The sequence below is a fragment of the Rattus rattus genome, chromosome 2, assembly GCF_011064425.1.
Source record: "Rattus rattus isolate New Zealand chromosome 2, Rrattus_CSIRO_v1, whole genome shotgun sequence".
Classification (NCBI taxonomy): Eukaryota; Metazoa; Chordata; class Mammalia; order Rodentia; family Muridae; genus Rattus; species Rattus rattus.
In genome coordinates, this window is record NC_046155.1 from 192,844,954 (window position 1) to 192,871,378 (window position 26,425).

At 49.6% G+C, this 26,425-nt stretch overlaps 1 protein-coding gene across 2 annotated transcripts in view; it reads right to left on the minus strand.

Moving 5' to 3' along the window:
- Nucleotides 1-26,425, minus strand: part of Synj2 (synaptojanin 2) — a 98,415-nt gene that overhangs the window by 67,210 nt on the left and 4,780 nt on the right. For both annotated transcript variants that reach the window (XM_032894749.1, XM_032894748.1), the window contains exon 2: nucleotides 328-414. In XM_032894749.1, coding sequence (XP_032750640.1) covers nucleotides 328-414 — 87 coding nt within the window. The remainder of the gene's footprint in view (nucleotides 1-327; nucleotides 415-26,425) is intronic.

The window sequence follows — 26,425 nt, forward strand, 5'->3', positions numbered from 1 at the left end:
GGCAGACACCTCAAAGCTGCACACGTCACCAGAGCAGACGCTCCGACCATCTTGGAGAAACTGAGGTCTGGAGGGCAACAACACAGGTAAACTTCCCGGCACCCAGGGCTGGAAGTCACGGCCTCCTCTGCCCCAGACTGGCAACTACAAGTTACTGCCCACACCCTCTCCTCCCCCATGGAGGAACGGGCTGGGAAATACAGAGCAACATCATCGGAAACGAAAGTGGCTAACACAGACCATGTAGCTGGATAGGCTGCCCAGGCTAACACCAGGGACTGCCCACGGTGGGCGTGGAGACCAGACAGGTGAGCCATGGTTACTCACCGGATTTTAACCTCAGCTCCCCGAGGCAGCCATAGGCATCCGTCGGCTTCCCATACAGTCCTTTAATGACTTCCTTCTCTTCCGGAGCTGGGGGGGAAAACACATCAGAGGGACATCAGCAAGCAAGTGGCTCCTCCGTTCACGCTCGTTCATTCACACTGTGCTTGCCAATCTGGCTCTCACCCACGCGAAAAAGGAAACGCAGACAATAGCACAGCCCACAGACACCATGTGTATAGGTTTTGGGGATCCGAGAATCACAGAGATGCAAGGATTTAGACCTTCCCACGGAACGCTGGGTCTCTGGAAATGCTGGAAGCTTCCGGGGTGCGGGGTGCGGGGTCGGGCAGCTGGAGAAGGTGCGGGGAGCCCTAGAGGTGCTGAGGCTCCTTGGGTCTGGCCTGTTATATCTCTCTTCATTGCATGCACACACTGGAACAGGGCGAGGTTTCATAGCCCACTCGTGAGGCTTTTTCCTCCTAGGTGCCGGCCACAGGAGCTCTATCTGGGGCTCCTCAAGACATTTCTTCTACTAGGGGCCATCAGAGCACAGGGGTCGGGTAACCCGGGACTGAGACAAGAGAGCCCCAAGGCAAGCTGCAGATTTTCCTTGCTGGCAGCAGTGTCACTACCTAAGCAAAGGCCCTGTCTGGCTTAGGAGGGAAGAAAATGTGCAGAGGAAAATCCCCTGGGATGGCAGAGGCAGCTCTGGTGACTTCGGGAGTGGGAACAGGCCTAGGGGCCCTTTCTCATACTGTTTCAACTGCACTGAGAACAATATACAAACCCTAAAGTTGTGACAACACTATACTAGGCAAAAAAAAAAAAAAAAAAAAAAAAAAATCACAAAAGACCTCTCAAATAGCCCCGGCGTACAGGATATGCAGAGTGGGTGAAGTTAGAGAGGCAGAGAGATTTGTGGCTGGCAGGGGCTCAGTGTGGGTAAAGGAACACACCTTCATGGGGTCTCTTTTAAGGGGGGCAAAATACTTTAAAATTGGATTGCGGTGGTGGTTAAGACAGCCCTGTAAATACTGAAATACTTTTAAAAAATGGAACTATACACTTTCTGAGGTCAAGTGTGTGGTGTGTGAATTACATGTCAATAAAGCTGGTATAAAAATACACAGCAAAGGACAGCGGCAGAGGTCACCAATTTTACTGGATTCTAGTTACTAAAGTACTGGAAAAAGTTAAGATTTTTTTTATTGTGTGTGTCTTGTATACAGGTGTGTATGTGTGTTTGCATCACATGTGTGGCTGGTGCTGGTGGAGGTCAGAGGGCGCATGGGATCCCCTGGAACCCATGGATGATTGTGGGCCAGCATGTGGGTGCTGGGAACTCTTGCTATGGGAGCAACATGTGCTCTTAACTGCTCCAGCCCATGTTAGCAAAATATTTTAAGGTCTTTGGTGCTTGCCTAGCATGTACCCAGCCCTGGGTTTGAGCCCCAGCACCACACACACACACACTCACACACACACACACACACACACACACACACACACACACACACACACACACACACACACACACACACACTCACACACACACACACACACACACACACACACACACACACACACACACACACTCACACACACACACACACACACAAATGTTATAACGTTAAATGTTATAATATATAAGTCTTACTGACAGTGTATTTTTTAAAAACTTATTTTATATGTATTTGTGTGTATTGGGGGTGCGTGTCACAGGATGTATGTAGAAATCATAGGATGGTTTACAAGAGTGTTTCTCTCCTTCCTCCAAGTGGGTCCTGGGGATTGAACTCAGGCAGTCAGGCTCAGTGGTGGGTGCCTCTACTTGCTGAGCCATCCCATCAGCCCTGTTGGCATGCATGGTCTTAAATAGCAAAATCTGAACTGAGAGTGAAGGCTCACATCCAAAATCCTAGCCCTCAGGAGCTGAGGGGAGAAGGCTGCCAGGAGCACAAGATCAGCCTGTCTCGGAAAGAGCCTAAAATAACAGTGATAATATGGCCAAGTAAACAAAGCCCAGCAGGGGGCCCACCGGCCACTTAATTTCAACTAAGGGAAATAAATGATGTTTCAAGACTTCACGTGAGGTAGAAGTGGTTGTCATCTCTCTCAGTGACAGATAAGGGGTATGGGCAACAAGCCGGTCTAGTTGTCTCCTGTCCTAACTGAGGGCAATGCTGGCAATGCTGGCTGTCGGTTGCAAAGGGTGAAAATAAAGATGGCGGTTTCTTATCCAAGAGCCCCAGGCTTCCCCTGAGAAGTAGAGGGCGGGGGCTGGCTGAATCTATGTCTTCATCATCTCCAGCTACTGTATTGTCCTCCCTTGGACCAGGAAGGGCTCCAGGAAGAAGTGAGATCCCAGAATGAAGCACGAGGGGTTGGGGGCAGTGGGGAACAGGACACATGCTCTCACACCAGCCCTGTGTACACACAAGCTGGGAACAGTCTAGCCATCATGGCTTCCTGCCCTCTGAAGAAGTCATCCAGTCAGCCCTGACCCTTCATGAAGGCTGGAAAAACAATTTTGGTGCTTGTAAGTCATACTACAAATCGGACCGGATCGTAATTTACAGCAAGGCTTGAAGATTACTTGAAATGTAAAATGTAAGTAAAGTTTAAAAATTAAGAATCAAAATATACAAGCCGGATCACTCATTTCTCATCTGAAAGAGTTAGCGTGTGTGAGATGGCTCAGCGCTCAGGGGCACTTGCCACCAAGCCCAACGACCTGAGTTCGATCCTGGGAGCCATATGGAAGAAGGAGAAAATAATTCCAGGAAGTTGATCTCAGACCTTTACATGTGTGTCATGGCACACACATGCACACACACGCACACGCATGCACATGCAGCAGGGACATGTTTATATGCGTACACATGCACAGAATAATGAAATAAAACTTCTTTATACGGAATTACCTTTTGTAAATGAAATGGTAACGTGGGCTTAGAAGGCATATTATTTAGATTCAGGGAGGAGAGAAGCACGCTACAGAACTATGGCTGTGCCACCACGGGAAAGTATTCCTAAGAATACTTTACGTGCTAAAACTGCCCCAGTCAAACTGGTCTCTGGTCACGTAGCCATAAATGCCTAAGTAAACTGGTCTCTGGACCAGCAGTAAATTCCTATACAATGTGTCCCTGACCTCAAGGTTATGAGAACCGCCTGCCCGGCTAACTACTATCTCTCCCCTTCTATAAATGCTTGCCTGCTGCAGATGTCCACAGCTGCCTTCCCATACACGCCGCATAGTGGGTTTTGCTTTAAAAACTCAATTAAATTGGAGGTTGCGGCTGCCTCCCCCTGCTTTGCCTAGGACAGCCCAGCCAGAGGATGATAGATAAAGGCTTCACTGACTCAGGCCTCTTGGTGATTTTTCCTTCAGGTACCCACAACGAAACTCAAGGCTACAAACACCCTGGCCCTAGTAAGTACAGCCAGGTCCTTGTGGGAGGTGTCTGCTGAGAAGTTAACGCTATGTCTTCGGGGGTTTAGACCCTGTCACCTACACTGAAGTTCCAGTTAGGACTTCTCTTTTGTGTTCCTTTATAGTTGGCTCATTATCTGGGGTTGTTAGTCACCAGGATGGCTACAGTCAGAAATGCTAACCCATTTCTCCAGTGCCCCAAGTGCCATGAAGTATGAAGTGGCCCTTGTATGAGATCAGGTGTCAGCGAGATGACTTGGTGGTTAAAGGCATTTGCCACCCACCGAACCTGACGATGGGAGTTCAGTCCCTGTAAACCACATGGTGGGAGAAGTGGACCATCTACAGGCTGTCCTCTGACTTCCATGTGACACCCACACACAGATATACACACACAAAATGAACAACTACATAAGCTGGATAGGTGGCTCGGCAGTTAAGAACACTGGCTGCTCTTCCAGAGGACATGGGTTCTATTCCCTGCACCCACATGGCAGCTCACAACTGCCTGTAGCTCTTGTTCTAGAGGACCCAATGGCTCTTCTAACTTCTATACATGTGACACACACACACACACACACACACACACACACACACACACACACACACACACACACACACACACACACACACACACATACACCACACACATGCACACACACATGCACACACACACACACACACACACACACACACACACCACACACACCACACACACCACACACAACACACACACACACACCCACATACACACGCACACCACACACACCACACACACTCACACACACACACACACACACACCACACACACCACACACACACACACACACACACACACACACACACACACACACACACACACACACACACACACACACACACACACACACACACACACACACACACACACACACACACACACACACACACACACCACAGGCAAAGCACCCATACACGTAATAATACATAAAATTTTAAAAAAAGGTATAAAATAAAAATGTGAAATCACCAACAAAATGGACAGACAGTGGTATTAAATATGTCTTCTGAAGGGCACTTGCTCTCAGTATCAGACAAGAAGTTCTTTGGGGAGAAGATGTGCAACGGCTGATCAAAATGTGCCACTCACTGTGTCCTGTGCATACGTGACCTCAGAGTTACAACACACTTTAGAGAGCTGGGCCGTTCTGTAAGTGTGCAAACACTGTGCAAACATTGAAGAGCTGCTTAGCTTGGTGCCGGAACCCAGCCTAGAAGAGGCCTGGGGAAAAAAACAGCCATTGGCTTCTGCATGATTTTATTACCATCAGGACTGCCAGCCTGGGACCCAGGGACAGCTGTGGGGAGCTATACAATAGCTGAAACTGCATGCAAATTGCATGTAAATATTTATGAGTAGGAGCCACGGTTTTCAACAGACTCAAGGAGGTAGCTGATCTCAGATGGCTCAGTGGTTAAGGCACTGGCTTCTCTTTCAGAGGTCACGAGTTCAATTCCGAGCAACCACGGGGTGATTCACAACCATCTGTAATGGGATCCAATGCTCTCTTCTGATATGTCTGAAGACAGCTACAGGGTACTCATGATACATTAAACAATCAAACAAATAAATAAATAAATAAGTAAATCTTTTTTTTTTTTTTTGCTCTTTTTTTCCGGAGCTGGGGACCGAACCCAGGGCCTTGCGCTTCCTAGGCAAGTGCTCTACCACTGAGTTAAATCCCCAACCCCTAAGTAAATCTTTAAAAAAGAATCAGCTCCATGAATTATCTCCCCCAAATTGACTGGGCATTTGTGTTTAGGGATCAAGCAGAGTAGCCTCAGTGTGAACAATGAAATTATAGGCCCCTAACTAGATAGTCCTGGACCCTACAGCTGAGTAGACTCTGTGGCATTTGGGGGTCTTCTTGTAGCAAGTAAGGTAAAATTAGTGTCTCAGCCCTTTAGACGGGGACTGGGAAACCACCTACACACGACCTTTTACAACACCTGACTCAACCCTGGCAGTCAGGCGGAGTGGTGTCATACTGTTTTAGCAAGAACGAAGGTACTCTGGAGAGAAATCTGCCCTTCCCTTTGACTGCCAGACCATTGAAGTAATGAGTCCCAAGGGATTGGAATGTCCCCAGGTGTGATGGTTGGAAAGAAAACAACCCCCAAAGGCTTACAGGGAGAGGCACTATGAGGAGGTGTGGCCTCGATGGAGTAGGTGTGGCTTTGTTGGAGGAAGTGTGTCCCTGGAGATGAGCTTTGAGGTGGGTCTCAGGCTCAAGGCCTAGTGGCTCACAGTCTGTTCCTGCTGCCTGCAGATCAAGATGTAGAACTCTCTCTGCTTCTCCAGCACCATGTCTGCCTGCTGTGGTGACGATGGACTAAACCTCTGAACTGTAAGCCATCCTCAATTCAATTAAATGGTTTTCTTTATAAGAATTGCCTGTGGTCATGGTGTCTCCTCATAGAAACAGAAACCCTAAGACATCAGGAATCTCATGCTTTGGAAGGAAGGAAAGGATCGAGCCTGGTGTCAGCCAGAGGAGGAATTTACCTCTCAAGAAGAAATATCAGTTTGAAAACTGACAGGCCAGGCCAGGCCAGGTTATGATGGCTTGGTAATGGGTTGGACCACACCTTGACCAAGACCGCACAGCTGTGCGAACTTCTTGCCCTCTGTTTAAATCTGAGGCTCACGGGCTTGGGAGTTGCTGCATCTCTTTCTTTCTGCCCAACCTGACTGCATTGAATCTACATCCTGTTAGGTCGCACAGGCAATCCATATATCCAGAAGTGAGCTCACGCCGGACTATTTGAAGGATTTCTGGTGGTTAGATGAAAGCCAGCATTCTCCAGGAACTTGTGAAATGGATTTTCTGTCCCCCAAAAGGAGTCATTTCCCTTGCAGACCTGTGGGGCCTGCCAGCATCTCAAAGCTCATGCTGGACTTCAAGGATCCTTCACAGCACCCGTTATATACTTCAAAACGTCTAGGCCCTTCCCTTCCTTCATCTACTCCTTCCTTATAATCCACATGATCAGTCCAGCTCATCCTTTCTGTTTGCTGTCTGTCCATCCATCCATCCATCCATCCATCCATCCATCCATCCATCTCATCCATCTCTCTCTCTCTCTCTCTCTCTCTCTCTCTCTCTCTCTCTCTCTCTCTCTCTCTCTCTCTCCAGCTTCCCTCCACTTGGCCATGCCTAATCTACTTCTCTCTCTCTGCTCTGGGCTCTTCCAGATGTTCTATCTCTTATTGATAATTAAAACCTTCCCCCTGACAATGGAGCGGTCATGTCAGTTTCTTCTTTTTTTAAAAAAAATGATGTGGTTCTACTCTATAAAGAAAAAGAAGAGACGGCTCTGGAGTTGGATGATGACTCGCTCTCTCCAGAGTCAAGCACGCTTGTTTAAAAGTTTCCTCCCAAGTCTCCGTCCTGGGTCAAATGAGCCACCTGACTTTGTGATGGGGGCGGGGGAGCCAAATAGGACAGCCCAGAGAGGGCTGCAGGTGCTCAGAAACAGCTGAGCAAATTATTCCCCCAGGGATTACTGCTGCTTATCTCACTGTCCCCTGCTTGCTCGTTATCTTTAAAAATGACAGATGTTTAACTCTCTGAACACCCCTCCTCGAGCACATCCCCTTCCCGTTTCTCACTGTGGCTTGTCTCTGTGATAGCTGCAATGAGGAGAGATGGCCTAGTTTATCAGGATGACCAGAACCCAGGCTTGGCTCTTTAATCCCATCCGTCCTGTATGCCCTCCAGCACAGCTCTCTCACGTGATGGGAATGGTGGCTTAAAGTGACACAAACACGTGACTTTGAAAAGCTGAAGACTGGCATCCCACGGTGGGAGTCACTACTAAAATGAAGGTTCTGCAGGACGCCTCCTTCATGAAGTTTGTGGAGCCAGTCTTGGGGCTTTTCTTAGGTCTCAGCTTCCCCCTGTCTTAGAAGAGGAGGAGGAGGAGGAGGAGGAGGAGGAGGAGGAGCAGCAGCAGCAGCAGCAGCAGCAGCAGCACCACCACCACCACCACCAACAACAACAACAATAACAATAACAATAACAACTTGTGTGGCTGTCTTCCCAGATCACCCTCTTCTCCTCTCCTGGTCCCTTCCTCCATTTTTCAAGAGCTACCCAGACACTGGCACACCCCACATCTAGGTCCCGGTCCCCGGTCTGATCTGATCAGCCCTACAGGGTCACTAGCTTACAACAACTCCCAATAAGGTACGAGCTATCTCACGTGTATAGATTCAGGGTTAGCATGTGGCCCTCAGCTACCCCAGTTCTTAGGGTCAGAATCCGGGCCCTGGCATCCCTAATGAACTAGGCTCAGCCACCTGTCCTCAACTGGCCAATTCAAGAAAGAAGTAATAGTAAAAACTATTCAATATGGCTACCACTGGAAAGACACACAAAGAGGTCTAATGGTCCCCAAATTCATTGCAGGGATCCAGTGTGAGGTATGAGTGTAAACAGAGAGCAAAAGGGTTTGCATAGCTGGGTAGGGACCTGCTCAAGGTACGGTCCCACCCTTCAATGACCTGCGATTGTCTCAGTGCTGGTTCATCCTGCCAGGTGGTCTGACATCTTGTCAGAACTGTGTGAAATCTCTGAGAGACAAGCTCCACCGGACGGCACTAGGCTTCAACTTTTTACTCCACTGAATGGGACAGTCCTGGGGAAATTCCAGTTTCTTGGGCCTATTGTTTCCCTAGTGTGGTAGCGAAAGGGTAGGTATAGCCTCTCTTTAGAATGCCTTCATTTCAGACAGCAACAGTTATATCTCTTCAGGGCCCTCCCAGGGACACAATGTACACAGAGAATATTCTTTCTGCCTCTGCCACACATTCAGGAAAGGTGCACGGGGAGGTTGGAGGGTGGGGGCAGGGGAAGCATCCTTCATCCAAGCTCACTGGTGAAGAGTGGGTATTATCATGTGGTACCCAGCCTCATCAGAAGTGGGGGCCGGTCCTGCCGGACATCTCCCTGGCTTTGTCCATTATCCTCCATGTTCTAGGTGTAGCCAGGGCCAGGACGAGGGAGTAGACAGAACAGCTCCTCTCTGAGAATGCAATGAAGCAGTCCTGACACCAACAAGGACTTCAACTCCAGCAGCCTGACAAAGCCTTCCACACAGACCCCAAGTGTCATCCAGCTCACACTTGGCTCACCGTAAAACAAAGAGGCCTTTGTGCATTCATTCAGCTACGTACACAAACCTGAACAAACTGAGTGATGACAGGAATGAGAGGAAACTGCTAGACAAAGTGACAGGGTCCAGTCCACACTTCATAGGGTGGGAAGGTGAGTTAGACAAACACAACCAGAATCAGCCTTTTGCAAATATTTATTAAACTAACAAAATTCAACAGGTTGCTTTGCCCTCCTGTTCTGTTCCTGTGAATTACTGACTCTCTAATCAAACCAGCTTTATCACCGACTTACTGCTGCGAAGACTCAAAACGGGTCTGGCCTCTCTGGATGGGACCACTATGTGTGAAGCACTGGCTTCCCATCACAGGATAAACAAATTAGGAGGCTTGGAACAACAAACCAGTCTCTGTGCACAGCTGAGGGGACAGCCCTTAGTCAAGGTGAGTCCAGGGTCTTGCAGGGAGGTCTCATTTCTTCCAGCTCCCGGCACTGGTGCTACAAGTCTTGGATATTTCTTGACTTGAAGCTCAGTCACTCTCTGTCTCACGGGACTGCCTTATACGTTCCTGTCCTAATACGTCACATGACTTCAGCAGTTCCACTGGATGAGGGGCTTGACCCACACCAAACAGAACCTCATCTACCTACGTCTATGAAGTCCTCCTGTGGTTATCAAACTTGGAAATAATACCTGTGCCTCAAGTCAGGTTTGGTCACCCATCCTTAATAAACTAGTTTTTAAAAAGCCAAATTAACAATGAAAAATAGAAAGGGGGTTCTTTAATAGTTACATTGGGAAGAGGGACAGAGGGATCTAGTGATACCCCCTCAAAATATCCATCTTAATATTGTTGTAGGTGTCCTGAAATGAAATTAAAGTTTAAATAGAGAACTAAGGATGTGCACATCTAAGCGACCCTGGTCAAAGGTGTAGTCCTGCCCACCACCACATAGCATTGTCTAGGCTTCTGTCTCTTATTGTAAGGTGGTCTGACAAGTTATTAGAACTGTGTGAAATATCTTTCAGGGAAGCAAGTCCCCTGCATCCATACTCGCACCACCCCTCCGGCTGTTTTCTTCTCTGAGCATGAAATTCCCATTTCTTTGGGGCCCACTGTTTCAGTCACCTGCTAGTCAGATTGAGAGCCCTAAGTGTCTCTGTAAAATATCTTCATTTCTGCCCAGCCAGTTACACTATGAGTTAAGCAGCTGGGCATCACCACGGGCTTCCTCTTCAATGTTCTGCATAAAAGCTCTAGAGTCAAGCCACCACGGGCTGTAAAGCCTTAGAGACAATTCCGCTGGGCTCTGCCCAACAGCAAACTAGCAACAGCTTGCATCACTACTCAGGTGAGGCATCGGACTGCTGGCTACCCCAACCCCACTTCTTCATTCATTTCCTTTCTCTCTCTGTTTCCACATGTTCCTAGCTGGCCTCTCGTCCTCTCTTTCCCTCTTTCTCTGTCTCCCCACCCCCTTTCTCTACCTCAACCCCTCTTCCAGGTCCTCACCCCCTTCCCCCCACAAGCATGGGATAGTTACTCAGGGGGGACACCTTGGCAGGAGCTCACCGGATACTCCCTTACTCCAGCCGCATTATACCACAATTTATGTTTTGTATTTCAAAACAGGCTGGAACCTCTGAAGGTATGTGCCCAGAATAAATCGTCCCCCCACTTTAAGCCGGCTCTCTGTTGGGTACTCTGGTACAGTGCCACAGCAGTGACTAACATGGATCTCGGTCTGAGGTTTTGGAACCTAGGACTTCAATGTGTCTTTTAGAGGCCACTGCTCAATCCCTACACTTGGCTACCTGGGGAGCCAATCCCTTTAAAGCCTGGACCCCGTCCCCCCGGAGAAGAGGTCTCCACAATCTTTCCCCAGTGCCCATCTCCACACCCCCTCCATGCATCCCACCTCCTGTGTAGCATCCCAGCTGCCCTTGCTGCAAAATGCCTGAAAAGAGAAGCCCACCTCCCAGTGCCTTGCCCAGAAATTACCCGATACCCTTCTTGCCTTCAAATGACTTGATTTATCTAAAGGGGTTGGTGGAAAAAGAAAGGCCTTTTGCTCTCAAACCTACAGATCATTTTTCAAATGTGCACAAGTACTAAATTGGTATTGAATGAATGCAGCTACCGAATGAGGCCATATGTCCCCTAGGTAGGGACAGATTGACAATTACAGCCAGTGACCGACAGGTGAGTATGTCAGCCAGTGTCTGCAAAGTTGAAAGTTTCTGAGAGAAGCCGGACAGCGTGAGTGTGAGTGTTAAGTGTTGGGCACCGACCTCCATTTATTTTTAAGCATCACAGAGTAAGTGCAGATGTCTGCAGACCGCCCATGACAATGTCTGCCTTTCTTCACCTAATGCCTGGAAAACAGATGAGATGGTCCTGCTCTCCACGCTTCTGTCAAATGTCCTATAGGTTTCTCCACATGGGAACGCTGTTTCCCCAACCTGGCCACAACCAACCAATCTGTTGAGGGTAACATTTACTTGAGCCCTTGTCCCCTTGTGCCAGTCCTCAGTGAACCCATGTCTGAGTTCCATGTGGTGTGTCTTGTGGGACTGAGGCCAAAGGGCAGTGAGCCTCACAACGACAATTCATACCAGAGTGGACCTAAGGCATGGACTTGTCGGTGGCCAGGAAGGAGCCCGAGTGATCAATGGATGAGTATGGGCCAACCTGAGGGAGGTAAAGCCTGGGAGGTGTGGCATCGCATAGGCACAGCAGAAGGGCAGAGACTACCAAGTGCCAACATGGACAGACCTGCTGAATAAGCACAGTGTGGATAAAGTGACATGGGAGGCGGACAGAGAGTTTAAGATGGTGGGGAACAAAGAGTGGGCATGGAGTGAAATCTTAATGTGGTCTGAGATACCTCACTACCCAGGTAGCATCTGAATACAGATCTGATGGAAGTGAGGAAAATGACCAGGAGAATGGAGGAGCACTGCAGGAGGGGCACTGCGGGAGGAGTACTACTGCAGGAGGAGCACTGCAGGAGGGGCACTGTGGGAGGAGCACTGCAGGAGGAGCACTGCCGGAGGGGCACTGCGGGAGGAACACTGTAGGAGGGGCACTGCAGGAGGAACACTGCAGGAGGGGTACTGCAGGAGGAGCACTGCAGGAGGAGCACTGCAGGAGGAGACCTGCAGAAGGAGCACTGCAGGAGGAGCACTGCAGGAGGGGTACTGCAGGAGGGGCACTGTAGGAGGGGCACTGCAGGAGGAGCACTGCAGGAGGGGCACTGCAGGAGGGGCACTGCAGGAGGGGCACTGCAGGAGGGGCACTGCAGGAGGAGCACTGCAGGAGGAGCACTGCAGGAGGAGCACTGCAGGAGGGCACTGCAGGAGGAGCACTACAGGCCTCAAGGAGACTCTACAAAAGCCCCAAGGCAGAACCACTTCTGCTAGAACAGAACCAGGAGGGTCAATGGTCTGAAAGCTCACAGAGGAAAAAACTAGGCTACACCTCACACAGTCTTATAGGCCATAAAAGACCTGGGGTTTTACTCTGAGCGAGATGAGAGCCACTGCTAGGTTTTGAGGGCAGGGGCAGCATGCAGGCCCAACAGTGTGCTGGCAGTGTGCATGGATGGATTGGTTGGTTGGTGAAATTCTCTCCTGTTGTTTTCAAATCTCAGTGCCATGAGGAGTCAGGGCATCAGTGAGGGGTATGGATAAGGAGGTACTAAACAGAGGAGGATCATGGAGGAGAGACTGGAGCTCACGGTCCTGACTGAAGAGGTGACTTGGCTCCAGTATTGTGAGCAGAAAGTGAGACACTCAAATGGCAAAGTGGCATCTCAATAAACTTCTGGCCTCAGAGACAGTACGGACATGAATGATGGGAGCTAATCAGGGACCAGGCTCAGCCAAGTGTGGGACCAAGAAGATGAGGCAGAGAAGAGAGGGGCACCGAGTAGGGCTGGTCTCTGCCCTGGTAAAGAAAAGACAAGGTGGTGGTGCTGAAGTAGGGGACTGTGATAAAGGTTCAGGGGTTCCCAACCCAGCAGGGCCAAAGACGGCAGCAGCTGGGGAACAAAGGGACAGGTGACCACCTCTAAGAGGGAAGTGGGAAGAGGGGAGTGTCTAACACAGATAACAGAGGTCCCAAGAAGCAGTGACAGTGAGGGTAATAGATTTGGACAGAGAAGGACATTCTGTAAGACCAAAACAGAAACAAGAACGATATACCTTGCAAGTTAATGGGAGACCACAAAAGAAAACTGATAAGGGTTCTGTTTGCAGTCAAGGCTGTTAGGAATAAGTCCCTGTCTGTCCTATGTCTGTTTAGTCCATCTGCACTGGATGTGCTTGATCACATGGGCAGGAAACACATCAGGATGCACACTTGACCTTGAATGGATATACACAGACAGTAAGTATCTGGATATATGCTTGTCCCTGATTGGACCTGATGGGACATATGGTGGCCTTAAGGGCATGCCTTTATAAGCCTCAGCAAAATGTGACTTCTCAGCCCACCATCCTGACCAGTGTGTCATTAAAGCTTGCTTCACATTTGGTTCAAAAAATGTGGAACTTCCCTCATGGTTTTCTGGACTAACAATTCTCATTAAAGAACAAGATCCAAAGAAGGGTCACTTACGTGGAGAATGGAGGCACCAGAGGGGGCAGGACAGAGGGACAGGAGGACACAGCAGCAAAGGGGCTCAAACGTATTCATGCTTCACCACACATGGACGGGGTAGAGTCAACAGCTCTTTCTAAAATGACTTATCTGCGTGTTGACGTTTGGTCCTGTTTCCCTGGTAACTTGAGAGATGTTGTCTATGTCTTCCCATAAGGCTTATGATAAAAACTGGGTTTTCTCATCTGAGGAAGAACCAGCCCAGTCGAGCCCCGTTCTTAGGAAGCAGGCAGCCAAGCCAGCTCCATAGTCAAACCGCAGCCACTCTTTCTGTAATATTTTCCACAATTACATCCCATAAGGAATTGCCAGCAAAGCCCTACCCACACGTTAGAAAAATAAACGGTCAAATGAATGGGGCAGTCAGCCCAAGACCGAAAGACCACTCAGACCTCGGCATGATGTGACACCGCTTTCTTGGGTTTCAGGGTCTCAAGAGGACACATGACCCTGTTCAAAGTCTCCTTCATGCATGGATGCTGAGTTCAGTGGTGACTATTCCTTCCCCGGTTTCCCTGGGGCACAGAGAGGCTTCGCGAAGGTTGCTAAGCACGGCACGGTGGAATCAAAACATCTGTTTTGAAACAGAAGCTGGGGCCAAGACAAAAACCAACCGGCCAGACAGTCAGCTGCAGAGACATTCCTCTCCTCCCTACTGCCTCCCCTCACCAAAGGTCGGGGCCACAAAGAGATCTGGGGAGAGGGACAGCAAAAAGCATCAGCTAAGCAAGCAAACGCTCAACCCCCTACCAGCTGGGCTGACATCTTAGTCCAGAGAAACCGGGAGGAAAACAGAGTCTCCTGCAGCCATAGTTGGGACAGGCTGTGGACAGGGGACCCCCTCTCTCTACCACTCTCCTACTTTTAACTCCAGCCCAGCCCTTCAAAGACAACAGTTTGGATGAAGTGACTAAATCAAGAGGGTTTAACCAGCTCCTTACAAGGCAGCTAGAGTGGAGGATTAGCCAGAGTCGGGGAATCTGGGAAGGCAATGTGTACATTAAAAACAAACAAACAAACAAACAAACAAACAAAAACAGCAACAACGAAAAGAAACCCATCCTAAAATAGGACCGAACAAGAAACTCAGCCCTGAGGTGCTGCTGAAGCCTCCTTTCACAGAGCAGTAGTGTCCAACAGGAAAAAGAAAGAAGCGGGCAAACACCCCTTTTCCATGAGTACAACACGGCTATTAGATGTTCCTCCGGGGCAACATGCTGTGACTAGACCACCTAGTCCACTTAGAGACAGTCTCCCTCAGGGAACGGAGCAGGCCTCCAGCCAGCCCTTCTTCACACAATATTTAATGTGGATTCCCACCAGCTGCTGGTGCACTGGGTCCCCAAAGGCCTCGCTCTGCCCCTGCCCCACTCTTCCAGTTTGCCCATCATTTCTTCCTGAACAGACCAGCCAAACTGGTTCCTGGGTTCTTCCCCACCTCGGGTAAGATCCCTCCCACCTCGGGCCTGCACAAAACACCCACTCACCCCTGAGACACCACAGGCTGTGATCCACACAGGCCTCCTTGCGCTGCGCGAGACAGTGGCAAGGTGTAGAGAACCTGAGAGCGGGGAGGGTCCCAGCCCCTGATCACCGGTCAGTTCACAAGGTCCTCTGTGCTGCTGTGTGCCAGCTTTCGTGCTGGGCACTGCCGGAGTGAGACAGTAATGAAAGATAATGAAGTGTTTGGAGGCCAAGGAAGGAAAATGCTTGAGGAGCCGATGTGAACGCCTAGAAGATAAGCGGGGTGGAAGATTCCACAGCGTGGACATCCCTGGGGCCCTGATGAAAGATTTCAGAGGAGTGGCAAGTGCCATACCCTGACTGGTCAGCTTCTAGAGAGGAGGGAAGCAGGCACGGCATGCGCATGCGCAGACAAGGCAGTGCCATAAACACCCACTCACAGGGGCACCTGGGAAATGAACTGCGGGTCAGGGTCAGGGTCAGGGTCAGGGTCAGGGTCAGGGTAGCTTCCCAAAAAGCCTTTGGCGTAAGGGTGGGAATTGGCCTGCTTAGGAGAGAAAGCTGAGTCTGTGGAAGCAAGAGCCCAAGAGATGGGGAACGGGTAGTCATTGGGCACACAGGCAGAATTGGCAAGCAGATGTAAGTTTCCCCCTTAATTGCTTTCTTTCCTCTGTGAAGCAGGAAGCATATTGATTATGTGAGAGAGGTGTCGGGGGCTCAGAAGATTGAGATGAGAAACAGTCAAATCACCCCATGGCACTGAAAATCATAGATGGCGTCCATGTCCCCCTCACCCCCGCCTACATTGGGCAACATGAGTGTGCACAGAGATGAGGCGATCTGGACTTGTTCCCAGCTGGGGACTTCAGACAAGGACAGTTGTCTGCATGTGTCAGCAGCCATGAATGTGTGCAGGAATCCAGGCAAGGCAGGGAGGGGAGAGATGGTGGCAGGATAAGGGCTGCTCTACCTTGGGAGGCTATGGGACCACTGATTGGGGAGAAGGTAGAAGGGGGCCAGAGGATAGGGTGATCGAAACGGAACTTTGTGGGGGGAAGGGAACAGGTGTATGGTGAGGTGAGAAGGCAGCTTTGGCCATGCCGAGGTCACGTCACGGATGTGAGACTAGCAGAGGAGGCAGAGCATGCTCTGAAAATGGCTTCCCCTAGGATGATGACGGAATGGGAGAAGACCAGGGAATGGTGTGTGTGTGATCACAAGGAGTTCCCCCTCCCCGCCCTAGAAGTGCCAGCTCCCAGCAAACTCCCGAAGAGCAGTGAGTGACAAGGACCCATAGGAGCCTCCAGCCCACTTCTGTCGACCAAGCAGAGTAGCCCCATGGAAAGGCCAGTTTGGAGGAGTCCACACTGCTGAAGGAGTAGTTTTAAGGGTGAGACAACCATGTGGTGGTTTGCTGAAGAGGCACTGTAGCTCCAGAAGGTTGAGGAGCAAGACAGACAACCCCGCCAAGGCCAAGTCTGTCTGTCTGCTAATTCAAGCCCAGAATCCAAGCAGGGCATGGTTCCTTTCTTCGGTTTCTCTGATGATTAAGTTGGCGGGAAGTAGGAATATGATTAGATACCCATGTTCCTCTGCACCGGACATGCTTTGAAGACCCACACGTGACAGGCAGGGTCTCGGAAGGCACACTGGGGCCATGACCAGGTGAGTTGAAGACACAGACACACATGCATTATTCACATCCCCACCTACGCTGTTTCAGGGCACACATTTGTGACTCTTCTGTCCCCTTTCTCTGCGTAGAGCTGCTGCACTCAGGGGCCTGTCTATTTACAGAGGCAGCAGCAAACACTCTTGCTCTTTCCTCAAAAGAGCAAGCGTAATCCTGGGATAGCCTGTTACCACCGCCTTTGCTTTCCAAAGGCTCCCTGTGACTAGAGTTACCACTCTCCTTGAATAGCATGGCCTCTGGGCTGAGTCAGTACACGTTCATAGCTTGCTTAATGATGTCAGAGCAGACTTCCCAAACTCTGTCCCCCATGGACATTGGCGTACTGTGACAAGCACTGTGTGTTTTATAAACAAAACACGAGCAGGATATAAGACATGCTGGGCTGAGGGGGCGCGTCACGGCAGGGCCTCGGGACAAGGGAGTATTTGACAAGCAGGGTTTGTTGACCTCTGCCAGTGGAATCTTTGGTTCTGGGGCCCCACCAACTGGAGGGGATTGGACCATTTTTGCCTCTGATGCCTGTCACAGATTCCAACCTGAGGAGATCCTGGCCTTTTCAGACGGAAGGCCCAACCAACCCTACACACTGCAGACCCCTCCTGGCCTCCTGCCATCTCCAGGCCTAGGTTCTGGCTCTAGGAAGCAGCTCACACCCCAAGCACTTGTGCATGTCCTGCCCTCACATCCCCAGTCTTAGGCTTGCATCTCAAGGTGGTGACTTGATCCTAAAAGAGGCGAGACCAGTCTGGGCTTGTCTGGAAGTCTTCAGGACCCACCCAGGGAGCCTGTCCAAGCAAGAGCCGAATGTCCTAGGGAGGGGAGGAGTCATGCATGGGAAGGGAACAGGTGTGAAGGCACAGCTGCAGGCCCAGGTGGGTACAGCGACTGGTAAAGCATGCTGGCAGTCACCCTCCATGTGACTTACGGGTACAGCGACTGGTAGAGCATGCTGGCAGTCACCCTCCCTGCGACTTACAGGCAGGCCAAAGATGGATGAGGTCAGAGAAGGGGACCCAGACTTCACCCCAGAAAGGGGTGTGAGCACACACTCAGAAGGCCATGCCAGGCAGAGCTGGCTGTGCCCGCACCATTGTTCTGACAGTTTGTACATCCACTCTTGAGAATCAGTTATTATTCCCCTGCCAGTCCTCCACTGTCCATCTGTCCTTCCCAAGCTCTGGGCATTCTTGTATGCCATGGCGACTGCTCTTTGGCCCTTACTGGGTTTCTCCAGATTCTTTCTGGGTATTGCTTATCTACAAACGCCACTGTGTCTTTTCATTCAGTGCAGTGTGAAGTTTTTGTGTGGTCAAACCTATCAGCATGACCCAGGGGAAGAGACAGACATGTTGTATCCTCTCACCAGCTCTGTGGGAAAATTCTGAGGCGCATGCTCCGTGCTTGTTTTTCTATCTGAACATTATGTTTCAACAAAGTATTCCTCAGATCTCCCTGACTTTCTGGTATGGCCTCTGAATTTTATACTTTACTTTAAAAGTCTTTCCACACCATGAAACTGAGTAAGCATCCCCTCTATTTTCTTCTAATGCTTTGAAAGCAGGGTTTCTTAAAATATCTAATAACCCCCTACCTGTCTCTGTAGTTTATTATCATGTCTAATCTAACACAAGGTTATAGCTCAGTGTCTGTATGACTAGGCTTGGCGAAAGGCTCAGCGAAGTCTTTCCCTCCTTCAGTATAAGAACCAGACACCTGTCTAGCCCTGAACCCCGGTGCTGTGGTTTGGATCCAGTTTGTTCCCTAAAGGCGCATGCTGGAAGCTTGTTTCTAGTGAGGCAGTGCTGGCAAGTGGTGGAAACTTTAAGAGGTGTGGCCTTAAGTGTAGAAGGCCACTTCTTGTGACTTCAAGAAGGGATTAGTGCTGGTCTGAGGGTGCAGGCTCATCCCCTCAAGAACGACACTGACGTGAACTGGTATGAAAGAGAGAGCTTGAATTCTCTCCTAGGCTTCCTCCTTCCTCTCTTGACATATGACTTTATTCTCAGTCTCTGTGTCTCTGTCTCTGTGTCTCTGTCTCTGTGTTTCTGTGTCTTTCTGTCTGTCCGTCTCTCTCCTCTCTCTCTCTCTCTCTCTCTCTCTCTCTCTCTCTCTCTCTCTCTCACGCACACGCACACACAACTTCCTGCCATGTGATACTATCTACCACAAGATCCTCACCATAGGCTTGGACCTCCAGAATTTTGAGCTAAATAAATACTTCTTTTCCCTATAAAAGTTCTATCACTGGGTATTTTGTTATAGCAACAGAAAATGAACCAAGATCCTTGGCAATCTCAAAAAGGTAGAAGAATGTCAACTGTTAACAATTTAATACTGATTCTAGTAAAAGATCTTGATTGACATTTCACCCCTGGACAAGAAAAATCAGTAAGTGAATTACAACAGCTGGACAACATGTCACACTTGGGGCTTCCTTAGATGTGCTGACTTTTATAACATGTTATGACCCTTTCATGAAACCTGGAGTTCAAGCACGTACGATTTCTATAAGGGCGACTCATTCCTATGCACATGGGGCTTTAGGATGGGGGAGGAGCTAGTTATCAGACTACTGATTGTAGGAGCAGCCCCCTGCATGAAGTCCCCAGAGTAAGAAGCAACAGCCCCACCCTGCAGGCACACCCAGCTTTCTAAGTCTAGTGTCAAGCAAGGCCTGATCGGAACATTCAGCAAGGGTCCCATCAGATGTCACGGTAGTCACCAGCATCCCTATTTATCAAATATCCACCGTCTCCCCAGCGCTCGCTCTCTTTCAACCTCTCTCTCTCTCTCTCTCTCTCTCTCTCTCTCTCTCTCTCTCTCTCTCTCTCTGTGTGTGTGTGTGTGTATGTGTGTATGTGTGTATGTGTGTGTGTGTGTGTATGTTGGGGTGTGTGTGGCACTACACAAGCATATTGGTATTCAAATGTGTTTACACATGTGTATACAAGCCAGAGTTCAACCCTGAGTATCTTTTTGAATTGCTTTCCGACTTAACTTGGAGTTAGAGAATCTAACTGGTTCTGCTAGACTGTCTGGTCGTTGACTATCTGGGATCCTCCTCTTTCTGCTTCCCAGAGCTAGGACTTGGTGGGCCTGATTTTTTTACATGGGAGCTGGGGTTCTGAACCCAGGTCACTTGCCTGAATAATCCACCAAGCCCCCTCCCCAGACCAAATGGGCACCTTTTAAATAGACCAAAGCAATCCATTCATGCAAGTCTGTTTACGGCCTTGTAGTGGTTTGAATGAGCTCAGGACTATGAGCACCAGGCCTCCAGCTGCTGGTGCTGGTTGGAAAAGCTAAGGAATCTTTAGGAGGCAGAGCCTTTCTGGAGGACATATACCATTGCGGGTGGGCTGTGGGGTCGCAGTCTCACCCTACTTACTGTCTGCTTCCTGCTCCCTGCACCAACTTCCTGCTCCAGACACCTGCTACCACACCTCCCTGTCCATGCAGACTCTCCCTCTGGGACCATAAACCCAAGAAAGAATCTATAAACTGTCTTGGTCATCGTTTCCAATCGTAGCGACAAAAAGCAATACAGGCCTCTGTCACATTGCCCTGTATTGATGGCCTATCTCATTGTTGAGCTTTTCGAATGGACCTTTGTGAGGTAAACTTAACCCTTACCAAACATTTTCAAACCTTCTGGTCTTAGTTCTTTCCTTTACCACCCAACAGTATATAAGGAGCCTGTCCCACACCAAGACACCTTAAGGCACCTTGCCTCAACCTCTGGACATCTGTCTTGTTCCCTAGATAGGAACCCACAGGCCAACGTGATCTAAGCAATCTCTCACTGAGCCGTCTTCTCAGGGCATCCTATAGATTGTGTCAAGTTAGCGACCAAACCAGCGCACCAACATTTTCCACTCTGATTTGACCTCCTGCACACTCATGGGTCTGTCTGTCCATCTGTCTCCTGGAGGATGCCAAGAAGCTCAGACGTGACTATCCCTTCGCTCCTGGACACCTCAGGACCAGATCTTAAGAGTTTCTGGGTATCCAAGATGGACATTAATACCTTAAGTTCCTCAGACTGTTCAGGAGAGAGAGAAGATAGGAAGGAAGTAAAGAGCAGTCTGGGACCCCCAAGAAGTGGTGGAACCATCCCCAAAGCCTGCACCTTCTTGGTCAAACACCTTCAAGTCTTTCTTCTGAGCCTATCTGCTCTTTGAAGACATCTTCCAGTCAACTCTTGGTAGCCCAAGTTTCCCAACAGCAAAGCGAACCAGAAATCTGGAATAGAGGAGGATGTCGCCAAGGTCAGATGTACACTCAGAAACCCAGGGTGTCTAGGCCATCTGTGCACAGACCAGAAGGTGATTGTTCTTCATTTTACATTTGGTTTTATACAGTTTGATACTATTATAGTGGTAAGCTCTGAACAGCACGCTTCCACTGCGGTTTAAAAATCTCAACGGGGGGGCTGGAGAGATGGCTCAGCGGTTAAGAGCACTAACTGCTCTTCCAGAGGTCTTGAGTTCGAGTCCCAGCAACCACATGGTGGCCCACAACCATCTGTAATGGAATCCAATGCCGTCTTCTGGTGTGTCTGAAGACAGCTACCGTGTACTCACATACATAAAATAAATAAATAAATCTTAAAAAAAAAAAAGAAAGAAAACAAGCTTTCGTTTTTTTTTTTTTTTAAAAAAAAATCTCAACGGGAGCTGGAGAAATGGTTCAGTGGTTAAGAGCACCGACTGCTCTTCCTGAGGTCCTGAGTTCAAATCCCAGCAACCACATGGTGGCTCACAACCATCTGTAATGAGATCTGATGCCCTTTTCTGGTGTGTCTGAAGGCAGCTACAGTGCACTCATATAAATAAATAAATCTTTAAAAATCTCATTGGGAGTGGGGGTTGGGAGTGGCTCTGAGGCCGCAGTAGCATTCAGGGGAAGCAGTGGCAGGAAAAGAATGCACAGGAGGAGGGACAGAGGACTCATTAGAGAGAGAACTCTACTTCAGATAGCTCTGGCAGGGGCTGGGAGCCACTGTGTGTTTTAGGAAAGAGTGTCCCAGAGAGAGTTACGCTTAGTGTGGAAGACTTTTTTTTTTTTAAAGGAGAGGCCGGGGAGATGCTGGGGCTACTAGAGAGTGGGCATCCAGTGAGCCCATCTTCAGAGAATCTGATCCCTTCTTTTGACCTCAGGGGTGCCTGCACACAAATGGCATGAACTTGCACAAATATACACACATACACAGAAATAAATCTTATAAAAAAAGGAATCTCACTATAGGAGAAGCCATGTTGGTTGCTTCCGGATTACCATTCAGAACTACAGGAGCGTTAAGTAACTTTCCTGAGGGGAAGAATGACACAGGGAGGCAGAGCGCTAATGCGAGCCTCCTCTCCCAAGGTAGTGCTGAAACCACTCAGATGGGCCAGAACCACCTGAGTTTTGGTGAGAAATATAGATTAACACCCCCTCTACACACAGACACACACAGACATACACACACACAGACATACACACACACACACACACACACACACACACACACACACACACCCACACACACACACACACACACACACACACACACACACACACACACACACACACACACACACACACACACACACACACACACACACACACACACACACACACACACACACACACACACACACACACACACACACACACACACACACACACACACACACACACACACACACACACACACACACACACACACACACACACACACACACACACACACACAGACACACACACACAGACACACACAGACACACACAGACACACACAGACACACAAACATACACAGACACACACAGATACACACACAGACACACACAGATACACACAGACACACAGACACACAGACACACACACACACACACACACACAGACACACAGACACACAGACACACAGACACACACACACACACACACACACACACACACACGTACATCCTGCCTCACCACTGAGGCAGACGCTGCATTTTAAGATCCCCAGGAAGTACAGATGGAGAATCAGGGATTTACAACACTGTATCAGTCTTGTTGTTTATGCCTAGCAGCAGAGAAAGGGCCTGAGTCAACCCTGAAGGCTAAGTTGTCCCATGACCTGGTCTCTGTGGTCACAACAGTCATCACTTTCCCTAACAAATGTGCAAGTTCCGGATGAGGGAAACCAGGGAGGCAATCTCTCGTTCTGGGACCCGCAGCGCTGATATTTGATTCTATGCTTCCTCTCAGGAAGAGAAGCTGTTCAGACAGACCATGTAGCTGACCAGAAGGCAGCAGCCAAGACAGCATAGCAGGTATCCCATGTGTCGGCCACCTCACTAAGGCAATTTTACCAAGCGGAACAGCCAACTCCTTCTCTGTTATTGACTCATGGGCAGAGCAGGCAAGAGAGGGATTTGCTAAGGGAGGTAGAAGGTTGGTTATAGTTACATTTTCATTAAAGATGACGTCTAACAATCCGAATCATCGATACTCTGCCCTCACACAAAGGCAGCCCTGACAGGAGGGAGGAATGCTGGCTAGATGCCAGGCTCTCTGTCCATCTGGACCTTCATCGTTGTCTTAAAAAAAAAAAAAAAAACTATCTACCTACCTGTCTTTCTGTCTGTCTAGTACATTGGTGTTTTGCTTGCATTTATGTCTGTGTGGGGGTGTCAGGTCCCCTGGAGTAGGAGTTATAGACAGTTGTGAGCTGTCAACTGGGTGCTGAGAATTGAACTCTGGTCGTCTGGCAGGGCAACCAGTGCTCTCATCTGTGGAGCCATGTCTCCAGGGACAAATGCCATGTTTCCTCCACTGACAAAGCCCACGGCAGCCCTGAACCAGCGAGGACACGTGGCTCTGAGCCTCCCCAAGACCTGCCAGGATGGGGCCCTGTTCTCAGGACATACGTAGCTTCACCCAAAGCAGATGCGAACTGAGGACAAAACAGGAGCTTGCGTGCACGCTGGGCATGGGGTCCAGGAGAGCAGAAGAGAGGCCCATCATCCTCCGGGGCTTGAGGGCATAACAGAATGCACAGAGGTGAGGAGAAAGCGCCCACTCCCTGACACAGCAGACCTAACTAGGGAATCCCATTTTCCTAAAAACGCTGCTCTCAGGTTGAACTCAGCCCTCCATGTTTGTACATCAGGACATGTTCCTGGCCTCCAGAACAAGTTGCCACCTGTCCTCTGCGGTTAATGTACTCCCAAAGAATCTGGCTCTGAAGCATCTGTTAAGCCAGGAGACTTTGGGAGCAAGTAGCACCCTGCCGGTCCCATATATCGTAAGTGACAGACAAGTGGGGCCTGCCAGGTGCACCTCGCCTTCCCACACAAACCTTGGCAAAGACACCAGTGCCTGCCCAGCACTGCCTTTGAGCCCAGCACTGCTCTGAACACCTGCCTGGCAGATCATCCGGCTCCCAGGACAGGCTAAGCCGGGAGAGGAGGGAGCAGGTGGGTCTGCTCCCACAGTGCCTACCTCACTTAGAAACTTCTGATTCAAATCCAGAGCTCAGGAGGGCCCAGCCCTCTATCTCGTCCATAACAGTCCTCCCATTCCACTCCCAGGAGTGCCCTAGGGAGCCTGAGGGTGCCAGGGTTCCCGCTGCACGACTGTCTTAGTTATTGTTCCTTGCTGTGATGAAACACCATAGCCAAGGCAACTTTGAAAAGAAAGCGTTCAGTTGAGAGTTTGCTAATATTTCAGAGGCTGAGCCCAGGGAGCAGTAGCTAAGAGCTTACATCCTTATCTGCAGGCTGAGGGGGTGAGAAGGTGCCTACTAGGGGCTATTGTAAGCTCTAAGCCCACCTCCAGGGACACACCTCCTCCAACAAAGCCATTCCCTCCTAATCCTTCCCAAACAGTTCCACCAACTGGAGGCTAAGCATTCCAACATGAGTCTGAGGGGGAGGGGGTGGGGCGCGTTCTCCTTCATCCACCACCGTGGGGAGACTGCTTTTCACTCAGCACCGGGATACCGCATCAGTACCATGCCAAGACATCCACGGCAAAGCACACCAGAGCCCAGGCTCCACTCTGTCCCCGAAGAATGCAAGCTTGAAGTGCACCCAAAGCACGCGCACTGCACTAAGCATCTGGTTTATCTTTAGCAATGCCCCAGGCGCTCTGCTCAAAAAGGAGGAGACTTGTTTCTAAGTAGGAGCCTCCTCTGTAAAAAAAAAAAAAAAAAAGTGTGTCAGAGGAAACCAGCTTTAATTGGACGGACTGTGGGGTGGATATACTCACCAGCAAGCCCACAGGACAAACGGATAAAGGGAGTCTTTCTTCACACATATATTTGCTTATTTTTACAGCAAGAATGGCATTTTACCTGACTTCCTGTCCTCGCAGGCGGGTCTTATACAAATCACAGCCCCACCACTAACTAGAAGTGAAACCTCAGACACGTTCTTATGCCTCTCTTTGCCTCGGTTTCTCCAAGTATAACATAGAGCTCACTAGGATCTGCCTTATTCCGAGTATTAAATTGATATATTTAAACCACTTAAAATGGCACCAGGCTCATATCACCAAATGCTAGCCAGCTATTGTCAGGTTGAGCCAAAGCTTAGTTAACTGGTTGAAAACCTCAAGCTAACTTACAACAAGCCTCCTTGAAGCTAACAGGCTCCTGATCCGTGTCTGTTTCCTGACACGAACGCTTCAGGCAGAGTTCCGGATCAAGGCCCTGATGACTCTTGAAGCTTTTCATTCACCTCAATTTTCCTGAAGAAAGAATGGGACGTGGCCTTGGCTGGGCTGTGCTGGCTTGAGGATGGAGCCAGCAGACAGCCCATGTCCTCCATGTGGCAAGGTGCTCTGAAACTTTCACACTTTCAAACACCTACCTGGCCTGATTTGATATTCATCCCTTAGTGGGTTAACCACCATACCACACGGCCCACTCAGAAATGTTTAGGAACCCCAACCTGGTTCCCAAGTCTGGCTCAGATCCGTTTATCTGGGGCTTGAAAGGCAATCAGGTAGGGGGAACCGGTCCCTGTCCTCATTTGGCAAGGCTGCAGAAACTGAGTATATATAGTCCAGAAGTAGCCCATGGCCCACAGACTGGCACATGTGCCCAAGGCAGCCAGCCTGGCTGTCTGTAGAGCCTAGGGTCAGAGGACCATGACCCTCCACACCTCCCATGCTGACCTCCTTCTCTATTTTAATCAAAGTAGCAAACATTAACAATACACATTTTGTCCTCCTGCTTTGGGAAGCAGATCTCCGTGACTGGCCAGAGGGACAAGTCTAAAATGTGGCCAACAGGCAGAGCTGTTCGAGCCTGCTCTTCTTCCACCGCCTCCCCCTTGGCCGTTTACCCCTGCCAGGGGTCTCAAGTACACACAACAGATACTCAGCTACCTTAGGTTCCATTCCAGGGGCCTATGGCAGGAACCCCATTGGCTAATCAGTCAGGGGCCTGAGGAAGGAGTCCGTTTCTGCATCAGGGCTGTGCAATTTGCACAGCAAGGGGCAGGGAGCTAGGGGGGAGGAGTATCGAGAAGGGCAAGCACAGAAGCTAGTGGATATAGTCCCCGGGCTATTCTAATAACGGGGTCCCCTCCTGAGCCCACCAGTGAGCCCTAAGCAGATCAGGGGTTCCCCGGTTAAGGGTCACCAACTCCCAAATGACCTGAATCTGCTCACACCATTTCTACCGTGGAGATCTCTGTTGAGTTGATTATGA